General features: G+C 60.8%; 1 protein-coding gene across 1 annotated transcript in view; it reads left to right on the top strand.

Moving 5' to 3' along the window:
- The window catches only part of DLG3 (discs large MAGUK scaffold protein 3), a 49,628-nt gene extending 33,096 nt beyond the window's left edge, over positions 1 to 16,532 (top strand). The window contains exons 14-24 of the mRNA XM_026040919.1: positions 4,728 to 4,842; positions 8,010 to 8,186; positions 9,235 to 9,310; positions 9,912 to 10,011; positions 12,326 to 12,367; positions 12,603 to 12,653; positions 13,207 to 13,308; positions 13,388 to 13,560; positions 14,019 to 14,128; positions 14,952 to 15,043; positions 16,043 to 16,532. Coding sequence (XP_025896704.1) covers positions 4,728 to 4,842; positions 8,010 to 8,186; positions 9,235 to 9,310; positions 9,912 to 10,011; positions 12,326 to 12,367; positions 12,603 to 12,653; positions 13,207 to 13,308; positions 13,388 to 13,560; positions 14,019 to 14,128; positions 14,952 to 15,043; positions 16,043 to 16,149 — 1,145 coding nt within the window. The 3' untranslated portion in view covers positions 16,150 to 16,532. The remainder of the gene's footprint in view (positions 1 to 4,727; positions 4,843 to 8,009; positions 8,187 to 9,234; positions 9,311 to 9,911; positions 10,012 to 12,325; positions 12,368 to 12,602; positions 12,654 to 13,206; positions 13,309 to 13,387; positions 13,561 to 14,018; positions 14,129 to 14,951; positions 15,044 to 16,042) is intronic.
- Positions 16,533 to 22,125: the final 5,593 nt, after the last annotated feature.

The raw sequence follows: 22,125 nt of genomic DNA on the forward strand, positions 1-22,125 counted from the left end.
GGGACGGCACGGCACGGCACGGCACGGGGAGGCAGCGCCCGCGGCGGGGGGCCCTGCGCGGGGGGTGGGCTCGCCCTGCGCTCTGGCCGCGGGGGCCCTGGAGGGTCTGCAGGGGCCCGGCTGCGGCCCCTGGGGCCCGGCCGGGGGTGCTGGGGCCTGGCGCTGCCGTTGCGGGGCCTTCAAAGAGCCGCTCGAGGGGCCTGGCGGGGGCTCCCTGCGCTGCCGCGGGGCCCGGCTGGGGGCTCCCGCCGCCCGCGCGCGGCCCTCGCTGGCTCTGCCCCCGGGGACCCTCCCTCCGCTCTGTGGCCGCTCCGTGTTTCCAGGATCCTCCGGATCCCGGGGGCAGCTCCCTCCGTCCCGGCTGCCGCGGTGCTCGCAGGGCCATTCACGGGCCTGGAGGGGGGGGCACCAGAACCCTCCCCAGCATCCGCGGGCCGGGGCCGAGAGCCGAGTCCCTCCGCTCCTTGGGAGCATCCAGGTCCCTAGTGCTCCGGGATCCATCCCGCACGGAGGAGCGCGGGCTCCGGTGGCCCCGGGCACAGAGGGCTCCCGTTTTGCCCCGCCACTGGAGCCGCCCCCGGGACGCGGGGTCCCCGGCGCGGGGCCGGGCCCGTTTCGGGATGCGCAGAGCGGTTCTGCCCGTGCCCGCCGTTACCTCGAGCCCCGGCACCTCGGGCCGTGCTCGCGGGCCGGCACCGGTATCTCCCCGGCTTCATTACCATAACAACAGCGCTAATTAGCGCCTTCCTCTTCCCTGCGCCTCCCAAAGGTGCCGCTGCCAATGGGCGCCGCCTGCTCGGGCTGGGGCAGAACTTTCACCCCAGCACCGGGCCCTGCGGGTCCTGGCCCGACGTGTCCTCCGTGTGCCGGGTGCTTTGCCGGTTGCTACGTGTGGAGAATCCAAGGGAGCCCTCGGTTATCCAGTGGGATGCTCCTTAGGGACACAGGGCCCGAGTATGGACCCACTGGGAGCTGCTGCGGTGCCGAGAGCTCCAGAGTCTCTCTTGGCCGTGCAAAGGTCTCCTGTGACGTTTGACTTCTCCCCCTGCTTATTTACATCCCTCTCTCTTAATGACCCTCTGCTCTAGTGTCCCAAGGGGGCTGTAGCTCCAAGGTCTCTCTTTGAACTGTCAGCCTGCAGGGTTAGGGTCTGTGGTGCCCGGGATGACCCGCGCCGTGTGTGACCCCCCACTCGTGTCTCTGCTCTTCCTCGGACCTTTCCCTTCCGCCGTTCCCATACAGGACATTTGGTGGGAAGCGCCCTGCAGCCGCCGGTCCTTGTCCCAGCTCCCCGGGGGAAGTGAAGCCTCTTTGGGAGCAGGGCCCTCGGTGCCTCCCGGGCTCCGCTGGGGCCGTGGGGCTCTTTGGCCTCATTCTTTTTTCCAGGAAGTACTTAGTGCTGTAGCTTTTCTGGCTCTATTTGCCACTTGACATTTGGCAATGGAGCCAGTGAAGAGGGGCCTGGGAGGTTTCCAAACATCAGAGAGGGCGGATTGTTTGTAAACCCCTTTAGACCCTGGCTGAGATATCCATGTTTTGCTGCTCCCAGCTTTCCTGCATCCCGCCGCATGTGTGTGCACTAACACCCAGCACGAGGGCCAGAGCTCCCTGGGGAGGCGGGGGGTCCCTCTGGATCCGCGATGGATCCGGGGATGCCCGGAGAAGGAGAGCCGAGTTAGCGGAGCTGGCGGGATGGAAGAAGCAGTCGCAGCTTTTCCTTCTCTCCAAGCACCTGGTGCAGATGCTCCTGCCTTGCAAGGGAGCCGCGTCTGAGCTGCGAGGCCGTGAAGTCCCTCTCCTTGAAGTGCTTCTTCCTAGGAACTTTGTCCGCTGTTATTGCAAGCATTGGGTGAGGGTACTTCTCTCCTGGGGAACAAAATCCTGCTTTTTTGCTAATCTAAAGTGCAAAAATGGGAGTGTTTCGGAGCGGGCGCCCGGAGGAGGCCGCGGAGGGCGGCAGCCGTCGGGAGCTGCCCGGGTTTGTGTGTGCCCGGAGCTGCCGAGCGGGAGGTGCCTGGACTTTAACCCCCCGGTTCAAAGCCCTGGGGAATCGGCGCAATAAAACGCTTTGTTGGAGAGGAGAGCGGGAAGCGAGAGGAAAGCGGGAAGCGCCGGGAGGTTTTGCGTGTGACCAGCGCTGGGCTGGGAGCGCGGAGGGAATGGAAGTGTCTCCTGTGTCCGGAGGGAGCTGGGGACCTGCTGGACCTCCTTTGAATGGGCCTGAGGGAACGGGGCCTGTTCCTGGGGCTCCTGCATGCCCGGGAATTGCTTCCCTCTCCAACGACACTTTTTTCCATGGCTTCCGCGTGTCTGGAAGGCAGTTGCAGGCGTCCTTCGTGCCTGCGGATGGGCCTGAGGGAATGAGGAGCAGATGCCGGATCCCAGGCGAGTGCCGTGCGTCGCCCTCGGGAAGCCTTTGGGAAGCAGATGGAGTGGAACAGCTGTGGCTACGGAGCAGGAACCTGGAGCTTTCCAGAGCTTGGAGCGTGGCAGTACCGGTGCATCCTTGCTCCACGTTGGGAGCAGGGCATCCCAGCCTGGATTCACTGGAGCTCCGCAGCCATCTGGGTGCCGCTCGGATCCCCGGTAGCCGGTGCCCTGGGGGCCGCTCCGTGGCCGTCCGGCTGCGTCGCCGGGCGCTGCCTCCATTTGCCGGGCTCATTTGCCATAGAAACGAGGGATCTGCCGGCAAGCGAGCGTCGGGATCCTGGTCGGAATTGCAGCAGGGATTGTTATCCGGGGAGAGGGGCAGACAATGGCCCCATGGATACCTAATCCCCCAGCTTTGGATCCTGCGCAGCCCCAATCCCCGGGGCTTTTTCCTGAAGGAATGTGGGCTTGGAGGCTCCGCTGGGGCAGGGATGGGGAGGGGGGAAGGCCGGGCCCGGAGCAGCCGCGTGTTGCTCCGCAAGCTCCGGTCTGATCCCCGGGCACCCGCGAGAGCTCCTCATGGAGGAGGCTCCATGGCGAGAGGGGCACGTGCAGCCTTATTGCCTGAAATAAGGGCAAGTCGCCTCGTTTCCGTATCCGTGGGCTCCACAAAGGCGTCTGGCCCCGCTCTCGGCGTCCTTAGCGGCGCCTCTGCAAGCGGCTCATCCTGCAGGACGTTGGGGCTCTGGAGAGGCCGTGGGAGGAGCTGCCGGCACCGCGGCGCTCCGGAGCTGCCGGAGCCGCCCAGGCTGGGCCCGACGGTGACGCCGCGCCGGGAGCCCGACGGTGACGCCGCCCCGGGGTGCAGGTGCCCGTAGCTGCCGCCGTTCCCTGCGCCCTCCGCGTCCCGCGGGCCCGGCGCTCTTTGGGAGAGGCTTTGGAGGCCGAGAGTGGCGCGGAGCGGCCTGGATGGTGCTGGGCATGAAGCCGGGGCAAGCCGGTGTCCCCGCACCCGGCTCGCGCGTCGCCTCCTCCGGCCGACCCCTTGTTGCAGGTAACTTCTCCCCATCCCTCCGAGCCCCGTGGCGCTCGTGGCAAAACGGGAGTCGCAGGGAAGGGCCCTTGCTGGGCCCTGGAATGCGAATGGGAGGGCGCCCCGCGCACAGCCTCCGCGCCAGCTCCTTGTGCCCGGGGAAGCTGCATGAGAGGCGAGCGGCTCCTCGCGGTGCTGCCGAGTTGGGGGACGTGCCCCCCATTTGCTTTTCACTGCTGCTGATTGGGGGGACGTGTCCCCTGCGTTCCCGCTCCCTGTCACCGCTGGGTTGGGGGTTTCGGGCACAGCAGAGCTTCAGAGGCCCCCGCGAGGCTCCTTCGTGCAGCTCGGCGCTCGGGGCTGTTTGTGCTTCTGGTTTTGGTTTCTTTTTAGTCTTGTTTCAAGTAGAGCGGCTGCTCTGGCTCTCGGGCACAGGAAGGGACCCCGAGGCTGGTTGTGCAGTGCCAGGGATTGCCCAGGGCCTCGGGGGTTGTTTTAGAGGGGATGAAGGCAGCCTGAGGACTGCAGCGGGACCCTCTGCTCCATGGGAAGCTCCTCTCTCGCGGCAGCGCCCGGTCCCTTCCTGGTGCCGGCAGCCACGGAGGCAGCTCCGGGCTGGACATGAACTGGGATCAGCGCCGCATCCCGGCCACGCTCCTGGCTGCCTGGCAGCCACGGCAGCGCTTGGCCGCGCGCTCCGGATCTGCTGCAGGAGGGCAACGCGCCGCCGCTCGGGCGGGAACGCTCGTGCCGGCTTTCACAACCCTTGGGAATGGCAAAAGATTCCCGGGGCCGGGAAGGCCCTGGCGGCCCGTGGAGCTCGGCCGGAGCGGGGCTTCCTGCGCGGCTCTGTCCAGGTGCGGCCGCAGTGCCACCCTCCCGGCGGGACCGAGCGTGTCCCGACCCGCGCCGGGGGAGCGGGAGCCTCCGCCCTGGCCTCGCGCGCCGACCTTTACACCCAGGCGAAGGTCGGGCGCGGGAGCCGGCGCTCGCAGGTGGGGCGGCCGGCGGCGAATTCCCGATCTGCCCTTTCCCTGGGGCGGCCGGGAGCGCTTCCCGATGCGCCTTGTGCCCCGGGGTGCCAGCGCTCCTGGAGCGCAGGTGGCACCGGGAGCGGAGGTGGCACCGGCCGCACACTGGCTCCTGCCTCCTGCGGGGCTCCTGCCTTGTCCCCATCCCAGCAGTCCCTCTTCCCATGGCATGCCCAGAACAAGGGGCTTTGCTGCCGGTGGAGAGCGCAGGGTGGGAGCCTGAGCAGGGCACAGGTCCCTGCAGGACATCCCCGAGCGGCCGGCGCCAGCGCTGACGGGGCCTCTCTCCGCAGAGTACAGCCGCTTCGAGTCCAAGATCCACGACCTGAGGGAGCAGATGATGAACAGCAGCATGAGCTCCGGCTCCGGCTCGCTGCGCACCAGCGAGAAGAGATCCCTCTACGTTCGGTAAGGCCCTTGTCCCCCGTGTCCCCCACGTCCCCGCTGATGGAGCCATGTGGTGGGTGGGACGGGGCATCGTCCCACAGCGTCCCGCAGCTGGGACAGGTCTGTCCTTTGCATGGGATCATGGACATGGGCGGTGGGAGAGCTCCACGCTCGTTTCCGCCTCCCGATTTTGGGAATGACCTGGTGATCTCATTGACAATTTTGCCCTGAGGAGGAGGAGGAGAAGACCCTTCCTCCCAAGGGAGGAATGCTGCTTTTGGTGCTTTGAGCTCACGATGCGGTTCGGCACCGGTGCTGATGAGGAAGCCATGTGCAAGGGCAGTGTCAGCCGTGGGGCAGCGGGCGCTTCCCGGGAGCTGTCCTGGTGGCTCTGCACGTGCCAGACCGTGGGGCGCAAGGAGGCAGGATGCGTCGGTGCCGTCCTAGCCAAGAGCCGCTCGTTGCTGCGGTCGGGCCGCTGCGTCCTGGCAGCCGCCCTGTGCAGGGCTGTGTGCCCCTTTGGGGGGCACGATTCCCCGCGCTCTGAGGCAGGAGATGTGACCGGGAAAATGAAGGCACAGGCCAGGTAAAATGAAGGAGGAGCAGCGCCGGAGCGGAGCGTTCACTGCTAACCGCTCTGCTCCAACTGCCTCCTCTCCATCTCCTCCCTGCTGTTCCCGGGGCAGGATCTGGCTGCGGGGAGAGCAGCTCTTAGCGGGATTCCTGCCTTGATCCCTACACGTGCTTCTGGCTCGGGGCCAGGCTCGGAGCACGCGGGGGTGAAGCGGCAGCCCCGGGCCCACGCGATGCTGCCGCTCTCCCGGCCGCCTGCAGCACCTCCGCTCCAGATAAGAATCGTTGGGGCGATGGCGAGCGACTAATTTTAACTTGTTAATTAAAATAATCCCATAAATCCTCGCCTGGCGTAGCCGCGTCAGCGGCAGCAAGGGCTGCTGTGCACGGGGAGCCCCGGGCCGAGGGGACGGGCTCCAGCGCCGCCTTGCCCGAGTCCCCATCAACACGGTGACATCGTTTGGGCCGGCTCCGGGATGAAGGGAGCACGCCGGAACCTGGGATTGGGGTTGCATTCCTGCAAACCCCAGGGTCCCTTTGCTCTCTGGGATGCTCCGGGTGTCGGGCATCTTCCAGGAGCCATCAGGATCCTGGGATGGAAGCTGCTGCCTCCCCAGCGCGGCCGGGCCGGCCGAGGAGGAAGCGCCGCTCGCGCGGCCGCCCCGGCGCTGCTGGGCGGGGTAGTTTCGGGCCCGGTTCTCCTGAAACCAGCGCTGCTGCGGACAGGGCCTCAATTACGGGCGGCACTGGTGTCAGCGGGCAGCCCGTGTCCTTGGCGGCCCCTGCGTGCCGGGGACGGGAACGTGGGGCCGCCGGGGGCTCTGGCTCCGGGATCAAGGCCCCGGCAGGTCCCTGGCACGGCCCCGTGGCCACCATCTGCTCCAAGGACTGTTTGCAGCAAGGAGCGGGACCCGAGCGCCCGTCCCACCAGCACCGTGGACATGCCGGAGCATTTTGTGCCTTGGTGCGGGAGCATCACACAGGCCAAGCAAGTCCTAAGATCCCATTCCGGGCGTGCGGAGGAGCTCGCCCTGCTCCCAGGATCCAGCCACATCCCGGAGCCAGCAGCACGAGCTGGACAGGCTCCGCCTCGGAGGCCGCGGCCGCCCCACGGTGACTTTGGGTTTGTTTTGGAACCTGCCTGACCAGTTCTCTGGGGCTGCTCCCGCAGGCCCTGGCGCGGGGCCGCCTTATCTGCAGGCCCTGGCGCGGGGCCGCCTTATCTCTTGGCAGGGAGCAGCGCCCCAGGGGTTGCTCCCCAAGGGGCCGCGCGGTGCCGAGCACGCGGCTGGCCGGGTTCCTGCTCCGTGGAGCCGAGGGGGGATCCCTGTTCTCCTGCTGCCTCTTGGCGCTTCTGCAGCCGCATCCGCTCCACGAGGGACCAAGAGCAGGAATTGCTCTTTCCCTGTGGCTCCCCGGCTCTCTGCCCGAGCTGCAGCGCGGGGCGAGCACAGGGCTCCTGGTCAGTGCATTGGGAAGCAGCCCGTGGGATGTGGGCAGCAGCTCTTTGGGAGCCTGGGACACAACCCGCCCACCCCCTGTGTTGGTTTTGGAGCTGCAGGTCAAGGGACGCGGCTTAAAATTGGGTGCTGCTTGTGCTGCGTCCATCGAGGCCCCCCGAGAGCCGCTCGCGCTGCAGAGGGTGGCGAGCAGCCGGGTTGCTGCTTGTGTTTCCTTCCTCTCTCCAAAGGCAGCCCCTTACGTGTTGTGCAGGGGATTCCCTCCTCTGCATGCTTGGTTTTTCCTGCTCTCCGAGCGAGAATCTCTCAGCAAGGTGACAGGAAAGGGAAGGAGATGGTGACCTGTCCACGTGGAGCGCCGAGCTGCGGGTTGCTCCTGTCCCTTGCAAGGGTGGTGCCTGAGCCCGGTTTCAACCTGGTGCCCATGAGGGAAGCAGTGGAGAACTGGGGATTTTTGAGAAGTTTCCTGGGGTTGGAATGGAGAATTGGGGGATTTTTGAGAAGTTTCCTGGTATCCTGGAAAGCAGCTTCCTGACGGGATGGTCGCCAGTGCAGTGTTGGGTCTAAAGCATCGTGTCGCTTGCACTGGAGGAACATTCTATCAGCAGAAGATCAGCAGTGCCTTTTGTGCCCCTAGCATCTCTTGGAGCCGTACAGGGGACACACAGTTGTATTTCTGTCATCTTGGCACAGAGAGCGGGACAGGACCCGGCAGGAGGGAAGGTGCCCTTGGAGCGGGGATGCTCTTTGGAGGTGCCCCGGACGCTGTGCTCGTGCTCTGTATGTTCTGTAGAGCGCGGGAGCTCTGAATGTGTGAGCGCCGACCTGCTTTCCAAGCGCAGGGATTTTCCTTGCAGCTGAGGTCGGGAGCTGGTTTGCTGGTCGGGACGGGTGATTCTGCACCCCGCTGTCCCCACCCGGTGGGGTTAAACCCGCTGTCCCCACCCGGCGTTTCTGCACCACGCGCCTCTGGGTTTGCGCTGAGCGCTCCAGCCTGTGCCAGGGTTGTCAGCTAAGCACAGCAGGCGGTTTTCCAGGGATGACTTTAATCCTTAAGGATCCTAGGGTGGCAGCGCTGGCTTGTTGCCCTCACCTGCTTGGCCTGCTGCTTGCACAAGCTGGGAAGGCTTCACTCCTCTCTCTGCTGCTTTGCAGAGCCCTGTTTGACTATGACAGGACCCGGGACAGCTGCTTGCCCAGCCAGGGGCTGAGCTTCTCCTACGGGGACATCCTCCACGTCATCAACGCCTCCGACGACGAGTGGTGGCAAGCAAGGCTGGTGACGCCGCACGGCGAGAGCGAGCAGATCGGGGTCATCCCCAGCAAGAAGAGGTGAGTGCCATGGGCAGGAGCCGCCCTGGCCCTGCTCCCCGTGGCCTGGCAGCCCTGGGGACCCTCGGCGCTCCCCGAGCTGGTGCCACGTGGCAGCAGTGTCCCAGGTGCCAGCGCTCAGAGCCCGTCTGTGCGTCCCGCTGCGACCGCGCGGCGTGAAGGGCACCGGGGCTGGGCGCGGGTCTCCTTGAGCGGGCACCGGGGCTGGGCTTGACTGCGGCTTGGGACGGGAGCCCCCCGCCGCGTCACATCCAGCGCGCGGTGCCCGTGGGGATGGAGAAGGGTCACTAGCCACTTCTGGGCTGCACGTGGGAGCAAAGTCATGGCAATGACACACGTACGAGGCGGTCCTTGCCGCCGAGGGCAGTCTGTCCAGCTCTGGGCGCCAAGTCTCGTAGAGCCTGGAGAGCAGGGAGCTCTCCACCCGCCTCCTGCAGGTCTCCAGCCCCTGCAGGCCCCATATCCAGGCCCGTCCTGGAGGGGCACGGGCGCTGTCACTCAGGTGGTGTCCCCTGCCTGCCGCTTGCTGGCTGTTGCACAGCTCCTGCGGGCACAGCAGTCATCCCCCGCTGCAGGAGTCGGCGCTAACGCGTCCTTTGGCAGAGCCGAGTGGCACGGGAGCAGGGTTTGAGCAGAGCCCTGCTCCCGCCACACGGCTTCTCCAAAGGAAACGCTCATCCTTGCTGTCGGGAGGGTGAGCTTGGCCTTCATCCCCTGCCGGGCCTCCTCCCGGAGCCGAGGAGGAGCCCACTGCACGCATGCGTGCCCCATCCTCATCCATCCTCCATCCCTCCCAGGAAGGCTGGTTTGTTCCCTCTCCCGCTCCTGCACATTTGGAGGGTGGTTTTCTCTCTCCCGGGGTCCCACTCAGACCCAGGACAAGCTGCCACCTCGGTCCAGCCCAGGAAAGGAGCCCTGCTTCGCAGCAGGGACCACCACCCAAGGATGCTCCTTGGTGCCTGGGCAGCCGAGCACCCTGTGGGCCTGGCAGGGCGAGCATCACATGCGCAGGACTAGCAGATCTTTCTCCCTTTTAACTTCCAATCAGGGTGGAAAAGAAGGAGAGAGCGCGGTTGAAAACAGTGAAGTTCCACGCCAGGACTGGCATGATAGAGTCTAACAGGGTAAGTGCTCGAGGTGGGACGCAGCAGCTCGTCCTGAGCCTGTAGCTAGCGGGGCAGGAGGAATCCCAGCGCAGCATTCCCAGCTCCGGTGGCAGCTGGAGCGTTACCAATCCAAAGAGCAGCACAACCGGACCTCTCCCTGCGTCTGCCTTGAGTGTGTGGGGCTCGGAGCAGGAGATGGGAAGGATACCCGGGTCCCTAGCAGAGTGTCCGTGCAGGGACGCAGGGAGCAGAGCACGTGTCACCATGGCCCATGCACATCACCGGTGGCTTGGAGCTGATTGCAGGCGACTCACGCAGACGAGTGTGACCTCCCTCCGAGCGAGTGCTTGAGCTGAGAGATGAGGAAGGGAGAAATGGCCTTGCTCCTGCCAAACTGCTGGTTTGTCCAGTCAGCTTCCCAACATCCCTAAAAACACATTTTTCTTTACATTTAATTTTTTCTCCTGCATTATAGTTCTCATGTAATCTTCATGATTTCATTTAAAAGGTAACTGCCCTGGCGCAGCTCCTCATTGTCTCTTCATTTTTAATTTTTCTTGCATGCGTTAAATACCATTGTTTTTTTCTGTCCTCCCTTCCATCTCCATGTTCTTCACAGTCGATCAAAACGAAACGTAAAAAGAGTTTCCGCCTCTCTCGAAAGTTTCCATTTTACAAGAGCAAAGAGAACCTGGCCCAGGAGAGCGGCGGACAGGAACGTAAGTAGAGCTGGCCAGGGAGGGCGAGCGTGCAACCCCCAGCGGCCGCCTCCGAGCAGGAGAGCTCAGCACAGCCAGCGGTTTCCTAGGCATAACCACGGATGTGGCCCTAGGAGCAGCCTGTCTCCCTCGGGAGCCTTGGGGAGGAGGCACCTTCCCTCCCGTGCTGAGTGCTGGTGGGAGAAGTATCAGCATCTTGCCCGGCTTCCCCTCGGCGGCTGGTTGAGGTCCTGGGCTCCTCGCCCACGGCTTCTGCCAGGGAGGGAATGGAGCTAGAAGCAGAAGCAGCACCTCGTGTAGCGCGTGGGGCAGGTGCCACCCAGCTGAGGGGACCTCCTCACTTGTCCTTGTCCCTCGCACGCGCCGAGCTCCCAGCCGTGGCAGCAGGCGGCCCTGCCGCTCGTGCCGTGTCCGGCCGCACCAGCCTCCACCCTCTGCGTGTGCACAGGTTCTGCCGCTCTCTCTGTCTCTCATGTTTGGTGTTTTCATCCTTTCCACAAGTTTACACTCGCCTCAACCTCCGCTCTGCCTCCCCCTGCTCTCCCTGCTCTGCTGTGGGCTCTGCTCCCTCCGTTCCCCTCTCCATTCCCTGCTCCCGAGCAAGGAGCAGGCCCTGTTGCTCCAAGATTCCGCTGTGTTTGTAAGGGCTGAGGGGCCAGGGGGGTCCTGGCTGCGCCTGCTGCCTCCCATGGAAGGAAGGGACTCGGAGCAGCAGCTTCCTCGCCAGCTTGGCCCTTCCCATGGGTGAAACGCTGGGACTCAATGTGCAGGGATGGAGACCTGGCTCTGACCGCTGTCTGCGGACTCTGGGGAACACCCGGCAGCTCCCTCGGGCTCCCGGCACATGCGGGATGCTCCCTTCACCCCGGCTCCATGCGGGATGCTCCCTTCTCCCTCCCTCCCTGCCAGCAGCTTGGCCAAGGGCTTGCGCAGGCTCTTCCTACACATTGGAGGAAGGCAGGAGAGAAGGAAGGTACGCAGGACCCTGGGGACAGCTCTAGGCTTGTGCAGGGCCCTCTCCTCCTGTGGGCGATGGGGCTTGTCACCCCGGAGCCCGGGAGCAGATCATCCCGTTGGAGAGAGCCAGAAGCAGCTGGGAAGGAGCCGCACGAGGCTCTGCAGTGTTGGCCGTGGCGGCCGCGCGCTGCTGCAGGCGCCAGGCACGGGCATGGACACGGGACCAGCAGCCGCCTCCGTGGGGAGAGCGGAGCCTCCCTGCCCTGCTGCACAGGGATCAGCGACAGGGATAATCCCGAGAGGCCAGAGCTGCTGCAGCCCCTTCGGAGCGCGGTGTCGGGGGCTGCCCCGCGCTCGGCAGCGCCTCGTGCCGGTGCCCCCTTTCCTCGGCATCGCCCACCGGGGTGCACGGGGGGCGGGGGGGCTCAGCCGGGCTCGGTTCGTCAGCGCAGGGTGGGACGCGGCTGTCGGACGGCTCCGTGCCCTTGGAAAACGCTCCTTAACCTCACTTGCGGTTGCAGCTCTGGGCCGTGCTGCACTCTGGTCACTAATGCTCACCTGGCTCTGTCTTCTTCCTCCCCTCTCTCTCTGCCTCCCCTTCTCCCGCGCTCTCTCTTCTCCCCCTCTCCTCCTCCTCCTCCTTGCTGTCTGTGAAATCAGGACTTCCCTGGGTTAAGTGACGATTATTATGGAGCAAAGAACCTGAGTAAGTCGCCTCTCGCCGCGCATCGCTCCCTGGGCATGGCTGGCGGCTGCCTGGGGGGCAGCCCCGTCCCGCCCCGGGGCTCGGGGCACTGCGGGATGGGAGCCGGTGGCCCCGAGCGCACGCGGCTGCCTGCGGGGGCTGCTCCTGCTCGGAGTCTGGTGGTATCGGAGCGCTGGCACCGCCGGGGTGGCCACGGGCAGGAGCCGGGTGCCCGGAGGCCTCATTCCCCCGACCTGGGGCCAGGCAGTGCCCAGAGCTGGTGCCAGCCTGGACGGGCAGAGTCCCCGGCTCTGTCCCATCCCTTTTGGTGTCCGGAGGTGCCACCCCAAGCAGACGCTGGTGGCCGTGGCCTTGCGTTGTCCCCTGCCCCCGTGTGCCTGCTGTGCCAGCTCCCTTCCCACCACGCAGGAGCCTCCTCTGCTTCGGGACCCAAAGGGGACCCAAAGGCCCTGGTGGGTCTGTGACACGGACACTGGCCCTGAGACCCCCTTCCGTGGCACGGGCATTGTCCTATGGATGCGGAATAGCAGAGCGTGTGGTTCCCGTAGCACCCGCCTTGTCCCTCATCCCTGCTCCGCGGTCCCCAGCGCTGGTTCCCCGGCCCGAGGCCGGTGCTGGCGCTGAACGAGCCTCTCTCCGCTTGCCTTGCAGAGGGCGTCACGTCCAACACGAGCGACAGCGAGAGCAGTTCCAGTAAGTGCCGCGGGCGCCCGCGTATCCGCCTGCGCCTCCGTGTTGTCCCGGGGGCGTTGGGGTTCGGGGACTGGCGCTTCCTTGGGCCACTGGCAGGGGCTGATGCTGCGCGTGGGGCCGGGGCGCCTGCAGTGGGGCAGCACCCGCGGGGTCCGGCTCGCCGTGCAGGGCCCACGGGCTCTTTGCAGCCCCGCACCACCGCACGCTCACCCGCCTCTCCCTGGCTCCGTTTCAGAGGGACAAGAGGACACCATTCTCTCCTACGAACCCGTGACGCGGCAAGAAAGTAAGTGCTGGCGCCGAGCTGCCTCCCTGCCCTGTCCCGCTGCCGTGTCCCGCTCCCTCGCCTGCTCCTCGGCCCCGGCTGCACCGGCCTCGTCCCCCGGGCCCCTCCGGGCACCGGCACAAGCGCTCATGGAGGAGACTGTGCCCAGCTGTGGCAGAGGGTCCTGCAGGTTATGCAGGGGAAGGATGTGTTCAGCATCTGACTCCAAGCAAGCAGCTGGTGCTTCTTCACTCTCCTAGCGCTGATTTTTGTCAAGCCCTTGTTAAATGTTCACTCCCTGTTGCCCCTTTCCCAGGCTGGGAAGCCCTGGCCTTGGCAGCCTGTTCTGTGCCATCCCGTTAGCCCAGCCTGGATACACAAGGAGGTGCTGGTGCTGGGCAGCCCTGGGCTGCTGCGTCCCGTGAGGCCATGTCCTGGGCACAGAGCTCAGGAGCAGGGCAGCTCCCCAAGCCCACAGGGAGGCTGCACCTCCGGGTGCTCCAGTGAGAGCTGCGGGACGGGCTGAGCTTCCCGTGGGCACCAACCCAGGCTCAGCCTGTGTCTTGTTTCGCAGTTCACTACGCGAGACCGGTGATCATCCTGGGGCCCACGAAGGACCGCGTCAATGACGACCTCATCTCCGAGTTCCCGCACAAGTTTGGCTCCTGCGTGCCACGTAAGCCGGGCCGGTGGGCACAGCGGGCGGCACGGGTGGCGCGCGGGCCCCGGCCGGTGAAACGGCCTCTCTCCCGCAGACACCACCCGGCCGCGGCGCGAGAACGAGGTGGACGGGCAGGACTACCACTTCGTCGTGTCCCGGGAGCAGATGGAGAAGGATATCCAGGACAATAAGTTCATAGAGGCCGGGCAGTTCAACGACAACCTTTACGGGACGAGCATCCAGTCGGTGCGGGCGGTTGCGGAGAGGGTGAGTGCCGAGCGGCGCCGCGGGGCAGCGTCCAGCCCGACCCGGCCGCGGTGCCGCCTTTGCTCTGCCCTTGCTGTTAGCCTCGATAGCGAGGCAGGAGACAGTCCACGCGGCTGCTTCCCTGCTCGTGCTGCTCCTCCTCGCTCTTCTCTGGCCCTCCTGGCCCAAACGCTGCCCAAAACCCTGGCACCGGCAAAGGTGCCCAGTGGTGTTTGGGCAGCGGTGCTGCCCCTGCAGATGTGCCCAGGGCTCGTAAATGTTCTGGAGAAAGATTGGGCCCCTGTGCTGGGGCTGCCCTGCCCCACGCGGCAGGGACGTGAGGCCATGGGGAGCCAGCGTGTCCCGGGCACCGCGTTTCACCTCCCCATCCCTTCCCGCTAACGTGCCCGTAGGAGGAAGCTGCGCTTTGCACGGAGCAGCCTGGGGGGTAGGTCTGATCCCGCTCGTCTCCTTTGCAGGGCAAGCACTGCATCCTGGATGTGTCTGGCAATGCTATCAAGAGGTTGCAACAAGCACAACTTTATCCCATTGCCATTTTCATCAAACCAAAATCGATCGAGGCGCTCATGTAAGTGCAGTGTGTGTCCTCAGCTGCCCTGGGGCAGTTAGCCCAGCACCTTGCGGGGTTCCTGTCTCTGCTGCTCCTGAGGAAGCAGCAGAGGTGCTGCTGAACGTGGCCTTGTTGGGAGCAGCTGGGCCTGTTACTGCCCCTGTGGTCACCCTCTGTATCCCTCAGCGCGTCCTGCCTCCGTGCCCTGATGGGGCTCAAAGCCCTTCGTTTGCACCGGGGAGGACAGGAGATGTTCAGGTGTTCACAGATGTGGCCGATGCAGCCGGCTCACCCGGGAGAGCTGCCCAAGGGCTGCAGTGGGACCAGCCCTGGGGACCCCAGAGAGGGGACAGCTCCCGTGTGCCCACGGGAGAGTCTGTCCTGCCGCTCCCAGCCCGGGAGCGGAGCCTGCAGCTCTCCGGAGCAGCAGCGGAGACTCTTATCCATGGGGAAGGTCTGGGAGTAGAGGGAGCTCTGAAGATGCCGGATTCTGCTGGCACCAAAGGGACAGGGAAACCCCCTTCGTAAGCCAGCAGCCACCCCTGCAGAATTGCTTATTTTCGGTGTTGTATAAACCCGAGGGAACCCAGGCAAGGAGGGTGGTGACACACTCTGGAAAAGCAGAGCGATTTCTGCAGTGCTCCGGCAAATGCAGAGGATTTGGGTCCATATCTGTGTTACGGTGAAATGAAAAGAAGGTGACAATCAAAGCTGCCAGAGCAGCAGAAGAGCCTGTGGCGTTGGGAATCACTGGCACCCTTGGTCTGTCAGGGCTATTTTTGCTTTTGCTTTTGTTAATGGCTAAGAAAAGAGCTGAATTTCTGCTTCTTGTGCGTGGCAGGGAGATGAACCGGAGGCAGACGTACGAACAGGCGAACAAGGTCTTCGACAAAGCCATGAAACTCGAGCAGGAGTTCGGAGAGTATTTTACAGGTGAGGCCTGAGCAGCCTTGTGGCTGTTTCCTTTGGTTTTCAAGGCAGCAGCTGTGACCTCCTTACCAGCCCTGCCCTGCTCTTGGGTCACGGGAAAACGTCCAGCTTCACCCAAGTGAAAAGAAAGGGCCCTCTGCCAACCTGGCCCTGCAAAGGGGCTGCTCAGAGATCAGGGCGTGAGAGTAAACCTGCCCTAGAGAAGGACACGGCTTGTCAGGCTGCGTTTCTGGGTTGGTGACAGCCTGTCACCACCTTTGATTTGAAAAAGTAGGCAGAAGCACGGCATATATTCATGGTGCTCCACAGCCCCAGGAAATTAGTGCTTTTGTCCTGGGGAATGGGAGCATATTCAAACAAAAGCTCACTTTAAAGCGGAGAGATAAGAAGTGACCTAAATGATGAAGACTTGTCCCGGGTTATTACAAAACATCTCCCAAAAAAAGACTGGGAATTTGGCTGACTTCCTGAGCAGTCGTTGCTGAAGAGTCAGTGTGGGGCTGCCTGGCAATGTGTGCCTGCACAAACAAGCAGCTCATGACACAGGCATCCTTGTGTACTGAGGAATTAATGTCCATAACGTGATTAATTCTGGAAAATCACGAGCGGGCAGAAGGGCAGAGCAGCTCCTCTTCTGTCCAGTGCGTGGCAACTGCTTCCCCTAAAGCAAGCAGCAATTATCCCATCCCAACGCGCTGCATCCCTGGAAAGCAGCGAGGCTGTTGCTGGTGTTTGGGCCAGGTTAGTGCCCTGCAGAGGCGCTCGCTGGGTGCACCGGGGTGTCACAAAGCTGCTTAGCAGCCCAGGCGCCACCTCGGAGCCGCAAGCGGCTCTGCCAGCGCGGGATCAGCCTGAGCTCCCTCTAATCCTCTTGGACACGCTGCTCAAATCCCCCGTGTCACCGCGTGCCGGTTGGGGCTGCTCCGGTGCCAGAGCCGCAGTGCCCGGCGCCTTCGGTGCGGCCCCGAGGCTCAGCGTGTTGCTTCTTCTCTCCCCTTGCAGCCATCGTACAAGGAGACTCTCTCGAAGAAATCTACAGCAAAATCAAACAGATCATTGAGGACCAGTCCGGGCACTACATCTGGGTCCCGTCCCTCGAGAAACTCTGAAGATTTCCCCCATCTGCTTCCCTGTGAGCAGAAGATCTCTGAAGTCCCACCCCACCCGAGCCCTCTGCCCCAAGGGGGGGGATGTGAAAACTATTCCTGCCCCCTTTTTTAGATCGTCGCAAAATTGAGTTTTCTAGTCCTGTTTCTTTTGTTGGGATGAACTGATCTCATTCATCACGTGACTGTTCCCACCATTCCTGCATGGATCTTCCCATTGCTCCATTAGAGACAGATGAGAACCCATTCAAGAGTCGTTTTTTATTATTATTATTATTATTATTATTATTATTATTATTATTATTATTATTAACTAAACCAAGAATCAAGATGGGAGGAGGCGGCTAAGGACTAAAGTAAGACACAAGTGACGCAGTGGACTCTGAGAACACGAGCTAGTCCCAGAGCTCCAGGGGCAATTTTCCAAGCGTGACTGTCGAGCAGCTCCGAACAGCGCGACAGAAAGGCAGCAGAAAGCATTTTATTTATCTGTATATGTAATTTATATATAATATAGAGAGAGATATTATATATATATTATATATATATATGTGTGTGGACTAGGAAACCCGAGGGACCTCTTCAACGGTACTGTGTTATGGCAAGGACGTGTCAGCGGCTCCGCGGGCAGGACGCGCTGCCCCCGGCTCCCGGAGCGGCTCCCGGCTCCCTGTGGCCACCAGCGGCTCCGTGACGGAGCCACCCGCGGGCCCCGGAGCCGCCGCCGAGCCGGGCGACGCGGGGAGCCCGAGCAGGAGGCTGCAGAGCAAGAGAATGGATGATGCTACATATTAAATTGCACATTGTTTTACACACCACCCTCTGTGTTTGCATGAGAGGTTTCCTTTTGGTTCTATTTTTTTAAGCTGATGTTAAACCAAAACCATATTGTGTTGCTGTGTTGGCTTTTTTATTATTATTATTTCTCTCTCTCTCCATTATTCCATTTTTTTTCTCTTCTTGTTAATAATGAACTGAACGGGTATAAAATCCAGTTTTTTTAACTTATTTTTTAAGCTGGCTCTATTGTAAATAGACTCTAGCTCTGCGGTGTTTAGGTAGGAAATGAGAGCTCCCGGCCCTTGCAGGGAGCATAGGGCTGGTGCCAGGCTCTGCTCCTGCACCTGGCGTGAGGCTCCCATGGGGAAGGAGCCGCTGCAGGGCATGGGGGCCCCCATCCCGTTTCTGGAATAGGGCTTGGCACCTTCTGGCCCCTTTGCTTCCAAAGGGCCCATGACCCCTGTCCCAAAGCTGAGGCTGTGCTGAGCATGGAGTGCCATGGGAAAGGTGCTGCCCCCCGCACGCCAGGTCCCGGCAGAGCCAGCTCTGCCCATGAGGCTGTGACCAGCACCAGGAACCCGCTTGGGCTCCCACTGCTGCCTGCAGAGCTGCCCTCTAAAGCCCCAAACCCACCGGTCACCAGCGCCCGTCCCTCCTCTCATCCCATCAAGTCGCTTGGACGGGAGCCGCTCACGGTGTCACTGGAAGCATCGGCTCCATCGTGTCCCCACGAGCCAGGGCGGGTACCAGGGTCCTGCCCCCAAGACGGGTTTTTAATAACGCGCCTTGCAAAGAGCCCTGGGCTCGAGCCCTTCCTGCAGAGCCCAGCCCCGGGGCCGGCCCTTCAACGCTTGCTCGTAGCAGCAAATGACGCTGTCCTGCCGCAGAGAGCGCTTGTGTTAAAAATAAGCATATAGATCTATACGTTGTCCGCAGCGGTGGCCGGGAGCGGCGCGGAGGAAGCGGCTGCAGCGGCGCCGGGGCCGGCGGCTGCTCCTCCCCGCGCTGCGCGGCCGCAGCTGCTGCCAGGGACTAATCCGCCCTAAACCCCTTGGAGGAAATTAGCCCCTAAGCTGCTTGCGCTGCACAGAAACCTGTGGCCGCTGCCGCCCCTCGCTGCTTAATTAACCGTCTGCTCCGCGCGGCCCCGGCTCCGCACGCCGAGGGGTGAAGGCCTTTGGGGGCCTTCTCCTCAAGACCCGCTTGTTCCCGCTCCACGCCTTGGCTCATCTTGGCTCCATGGCCAAGAATATTTTAGTGTTTCCCTTGCCCCCAAAATTAGAGCCCGGGATGCTCCAGTTGAGCCCTCACTAAACCAGCTCTCCATCAAGCAGAGCTCTGGTTTGTGGCACGAGCGGGCTGGAGCTGCTGCCACCAGCCGAGTCTTGTTGGGGCCACGGCTTCCTCGCTGTCCCCTTCTCCACCAAAGCAGCTGCCCAAGCCCCTGGGGGCTCCAGGTTCTTCCCCTTACCTTGATTCCTGCTCAGGGCAGCTGGATCCCGCAAGCTGCAGGCCAGAGCAGAGAGCACCGGGAGCTGAGAGAGCACTTCTCCTTTCCCCAGGTTTTGGGCAGGTTTCTGCTACGGACCCAGCCCAGCCTGGCTCAGAAGCAGCTCCTTCCTCTTCCCGTGAGGGAAGAGGGATTCTCCTCACCTAGAACAGTTCCATAACTAACTGTATGTGAGGGCCGGTGTGCAGCTCTGGGCTCCCCAGGACAGGAGGGACGAGGAGGTTCCAGAGAGGGTCCAGCCATCATTAAGGGACCGGTGCGTCGGTTGTATGAGGTAAGACTGAGTGAGATGGGCCTGTTGAGCCTGGAGAAGAGAAGGCTGAGAGGAAATCTGGTCAATAAACAAATATCTGAGGGGTGAATGTAAGTAGGATGGGGCCCAACTCTGCTCAGTGGTGGCCAGGACAAGGGGCAATGGGTATAAATTAAAGCACAGGCAGTTCCATCCCCACGTGAGGAAGAACTTCACTGTGAGGGTTCAGAGCCCTGGCACAGGCTGCCCAGGGAGGCTGTGGAGTCTCCTTCCCTGGAGATCTTCCAAACCCACCTGGATGCAACTGGGTGCCCCATGCTCTGGGTGTCCCTGCTGGAGCAGGGGTTGGACTGCATGATCTCCAGATCCAGGAGCTTTAACCCAGGAGCTTAAAAATTCCTGCTGCTGTTGGTGACCATGCAAGAATTTCCCACCACAGATGCTCTCCCTCCTTTCCCCCTCTTTCTGGAACACAGTGTATTTCTTCTGGATCATGATGAACCATGGTCAAGGTTTTTTGCCTTCTTTTCGGATGCCTTTCAGCAGCTGACACAGGTCACTGCATTGTGGCAAATTTTCATTGGCATCTAGTGAGAACTATAAATATATAACACTGATAGCTATAAAATTGCAAAAGGTTCTCATACAAACTCCTAAGAACAGTTTCAGGGCTTCATCAGGATGCATTTCAAAATGATAAAGATTTTGTTCCATGTCAAAAAACATCTATTTCCAGTCCCATGAGGAGGTATCAGTATCCGGGAGATACCCTTCCTTAGCTGGGGAACCTCAGTTTGGAGGGCACCATTCCCTCAGGTACCATAAGGAATTTAGGGTGATTTATTTCAAATTTTAATTAAACCTAAACATCTATATCTACTTTTTGATTCCACACTGTGGCTATTCAATTAGCCTCAGCATGAGCCTTTCCCCTTCCCATTTGGAAAAGTGATTTCCTGCTTCTGCCTCATAAGAACTGCCCATCTTGGTGTCTCCAAACCAGGGCTCTCTTTGCTTCACAGGACCCTACGTGCTGCTAAAATAACTGCTCTGATTTCTGCTACTCGAGCACCGTGCTGTCCTTCTTCCAGCCGCTGGGAACACGGAATGCAATGGCCTTATATTGCCACCTACCGTCTACCCGTCCGTGCAGGGTGTCCGTGGACGCCTCGGACAAGGATGGTCCATTCCAGTGCAAACTATAACTGTCTTTTTGTTCTCTTGAGCCCCTTTGGAGCAGGCTGCAGTAACTGGGGGGTTCGGTGAAAGCCCTTTGGGTTGTCCTAGGGCCATGCGGGTGTCCTGCTCCCAGCGATTGATTTAATTTTTTAATTTTTGGATTCTTCACTGAGAGCTGTGACTGCCTCTTTATGCTCTCATTTCCACCATGAGGGTTTGCCTTTCTCTAAGAGCAAATATAATGAACAGGAAATGATAGAAAATAATGTTAGGGTTACAGTATTTGGTACAGCAGCTCTCAGCAGGGTTGTGTTAGTGTTCAGAGGCCGATTATCGGACACCACCTCTTGCCTGATGCCGAACAGGCCAGGCATGCGAGTTACCTGGGGAGCAGGGTCTGGAGACAATTTGTCCCTTCCCCAAATCAGTTATGACTTAAGAAACTCCATTTAGCATTGCAAGAGAAATCAGATACTAGGGTACATGAGGATTATTGAAATCGGGGAGTGCAGGGGCAGTGCCAAGTACAGGAGCCCTTTTCTACTGGGGCCACAGGAGCAAACGCTGCCATTCAGCAGGCTCCAGGCTTGTCCATTTAAAATGAGGAAACTGAAAATACTTTCCTGATGATCTTCAATGGCAAAGCAAACTTCCAACGCGCACGTTTTGCCCAGGAGCCATGAACTGACCTTGGCACACACCACTTGCTCCATTCACACCAGGAATTTTAACTCTTTGCTGCCCAGACTGCCCACCCAGCTTCTCGTGTTAGTGCTAAAATGCATACTCCCATATCTGCTAAGACCTTCATGTGTCCTTGAGGACTATCTGGAGCTAGATGGGCCTTCATCCCTGATGCATCCCTGTTAAGCTGACACTTGCTGGGCAGGCAGATCCAAAGGCCTTCCGGGCACTCAGCATTTTTGGCTTTATGCTCCACAATTCCTCCTTAAAGGGGAGGAAGGGTACGTCTTCCTCTGGGAACTGGCACCGGAGGAGTCAAAATACCCTCCCTTCCCTTCACGGTTACCTCCTTCCCGGAATGTTTCAATCAGACTCATGCAAGTGCCTGTGGGCTGACCTTGGCTCGCAGCTCTGCAGTGCTTAGGGCTGACGCTTTCCTCCATAATTCATTTCTCCGTTGCTGAAATTCTGTTTGCAGGTTTTTAAGGTGCATTTCCCTTTGATTTAGCTTCAGGTCTCACCTTATGATCTCCCCAGGGCTTCAGGTTTAACTTTTCCAGCTGGTGCAGGGTCCCTGCCCACGTTGCAGCCCTCATTAACACCGTTGTTTAATTCTGCCCATGGAGGGAGCTGCCTGCGAGAATTACTTTCTCTTTCAATATAGTCTCTGTCTCTTTTGATCCTAACCCATTTTGCAACAAGAAAGGGTTTAAGAGGAGCACATTATGAGGGAAGGAGCGTGCTCTCACACCAGTCTCAGTCACAGCACCCAATAACTTGTTACTGCAAGCACCATATTTATAAACTTCTGATAACCTCCCTGCTTGCTGTCTTCAATGAAATTGGCTCCTGGAGGAGTTTCATTCTTGCATTACTACTCAGAAGCTGATGCTGGCCTGTGTAGCACTAGAAGATACCTCATACAGCATGTTCCTACTTAGGCTGCTGTAAAAGCCCCGGTGACTTTTGCACCCGTCTCTGCCTTGAGGGAATGAGCCGGGATCCAGCTGCGGAGCTGCCAGGAAGATGTGCCGGGGTGGGAAGGGCTGCTTTCCACTTCCAGCACTGGGACTCAAAGTGGTGCCTGGTGCGCAGCGAAGCAGGAATCGCTAATAAGTGGTTTACTTGCCTGTCAAGAGCAGGCAGCTCTGTAGCTTTGATGAAAATAAGCAGCGCAGGTGACTTTTTAAATTATTTCTTGACAGGAAGGGCCTAGGCCCTCCACTAAGCACATCACAAGCAGCAGCTCTTCTCCCAGAGCACATCAGTCTTTCAGAAAGCAGTAGAACTAATGCAATTTCTTCCTGTCTACGGGCACCGTTCTGGCTGTAACTCACAGTGAATTATAGCTACTGTGTTATGGTTTAGTGGTCAATAAGCAGCAATGCCTAGTCAGAGCTTTAGCTTTTTTTTTTGCTCTTTCTTTTTTTCTCCCTTGTTACCTGGAGAGCATTTGCTTTTTTTATGTATTTTTTTATTTAACTGAATTGTGATCCTGGCAAACACCTCTGAATTCTTGCACATACCGAAATGGGCTGGACACTAAACAGTCACCTGATAAATACTCACGTAG

This window comes from Nothoprocta perdicaria, unplaced genomic scaffold, assembly GCF_003342845.1.
Source record: "Nothoprocta perdicaria isolate Ctin4 unplaced genomic scaffold, notPer1 scaffold_270, whole genome shotgun sequence".
NCBI lineage: Eukaryota > Metazoa > Chordata > Aves > Tinamiformes > Tinamidae > Nothoprocta > Nothoprocta perdicaria.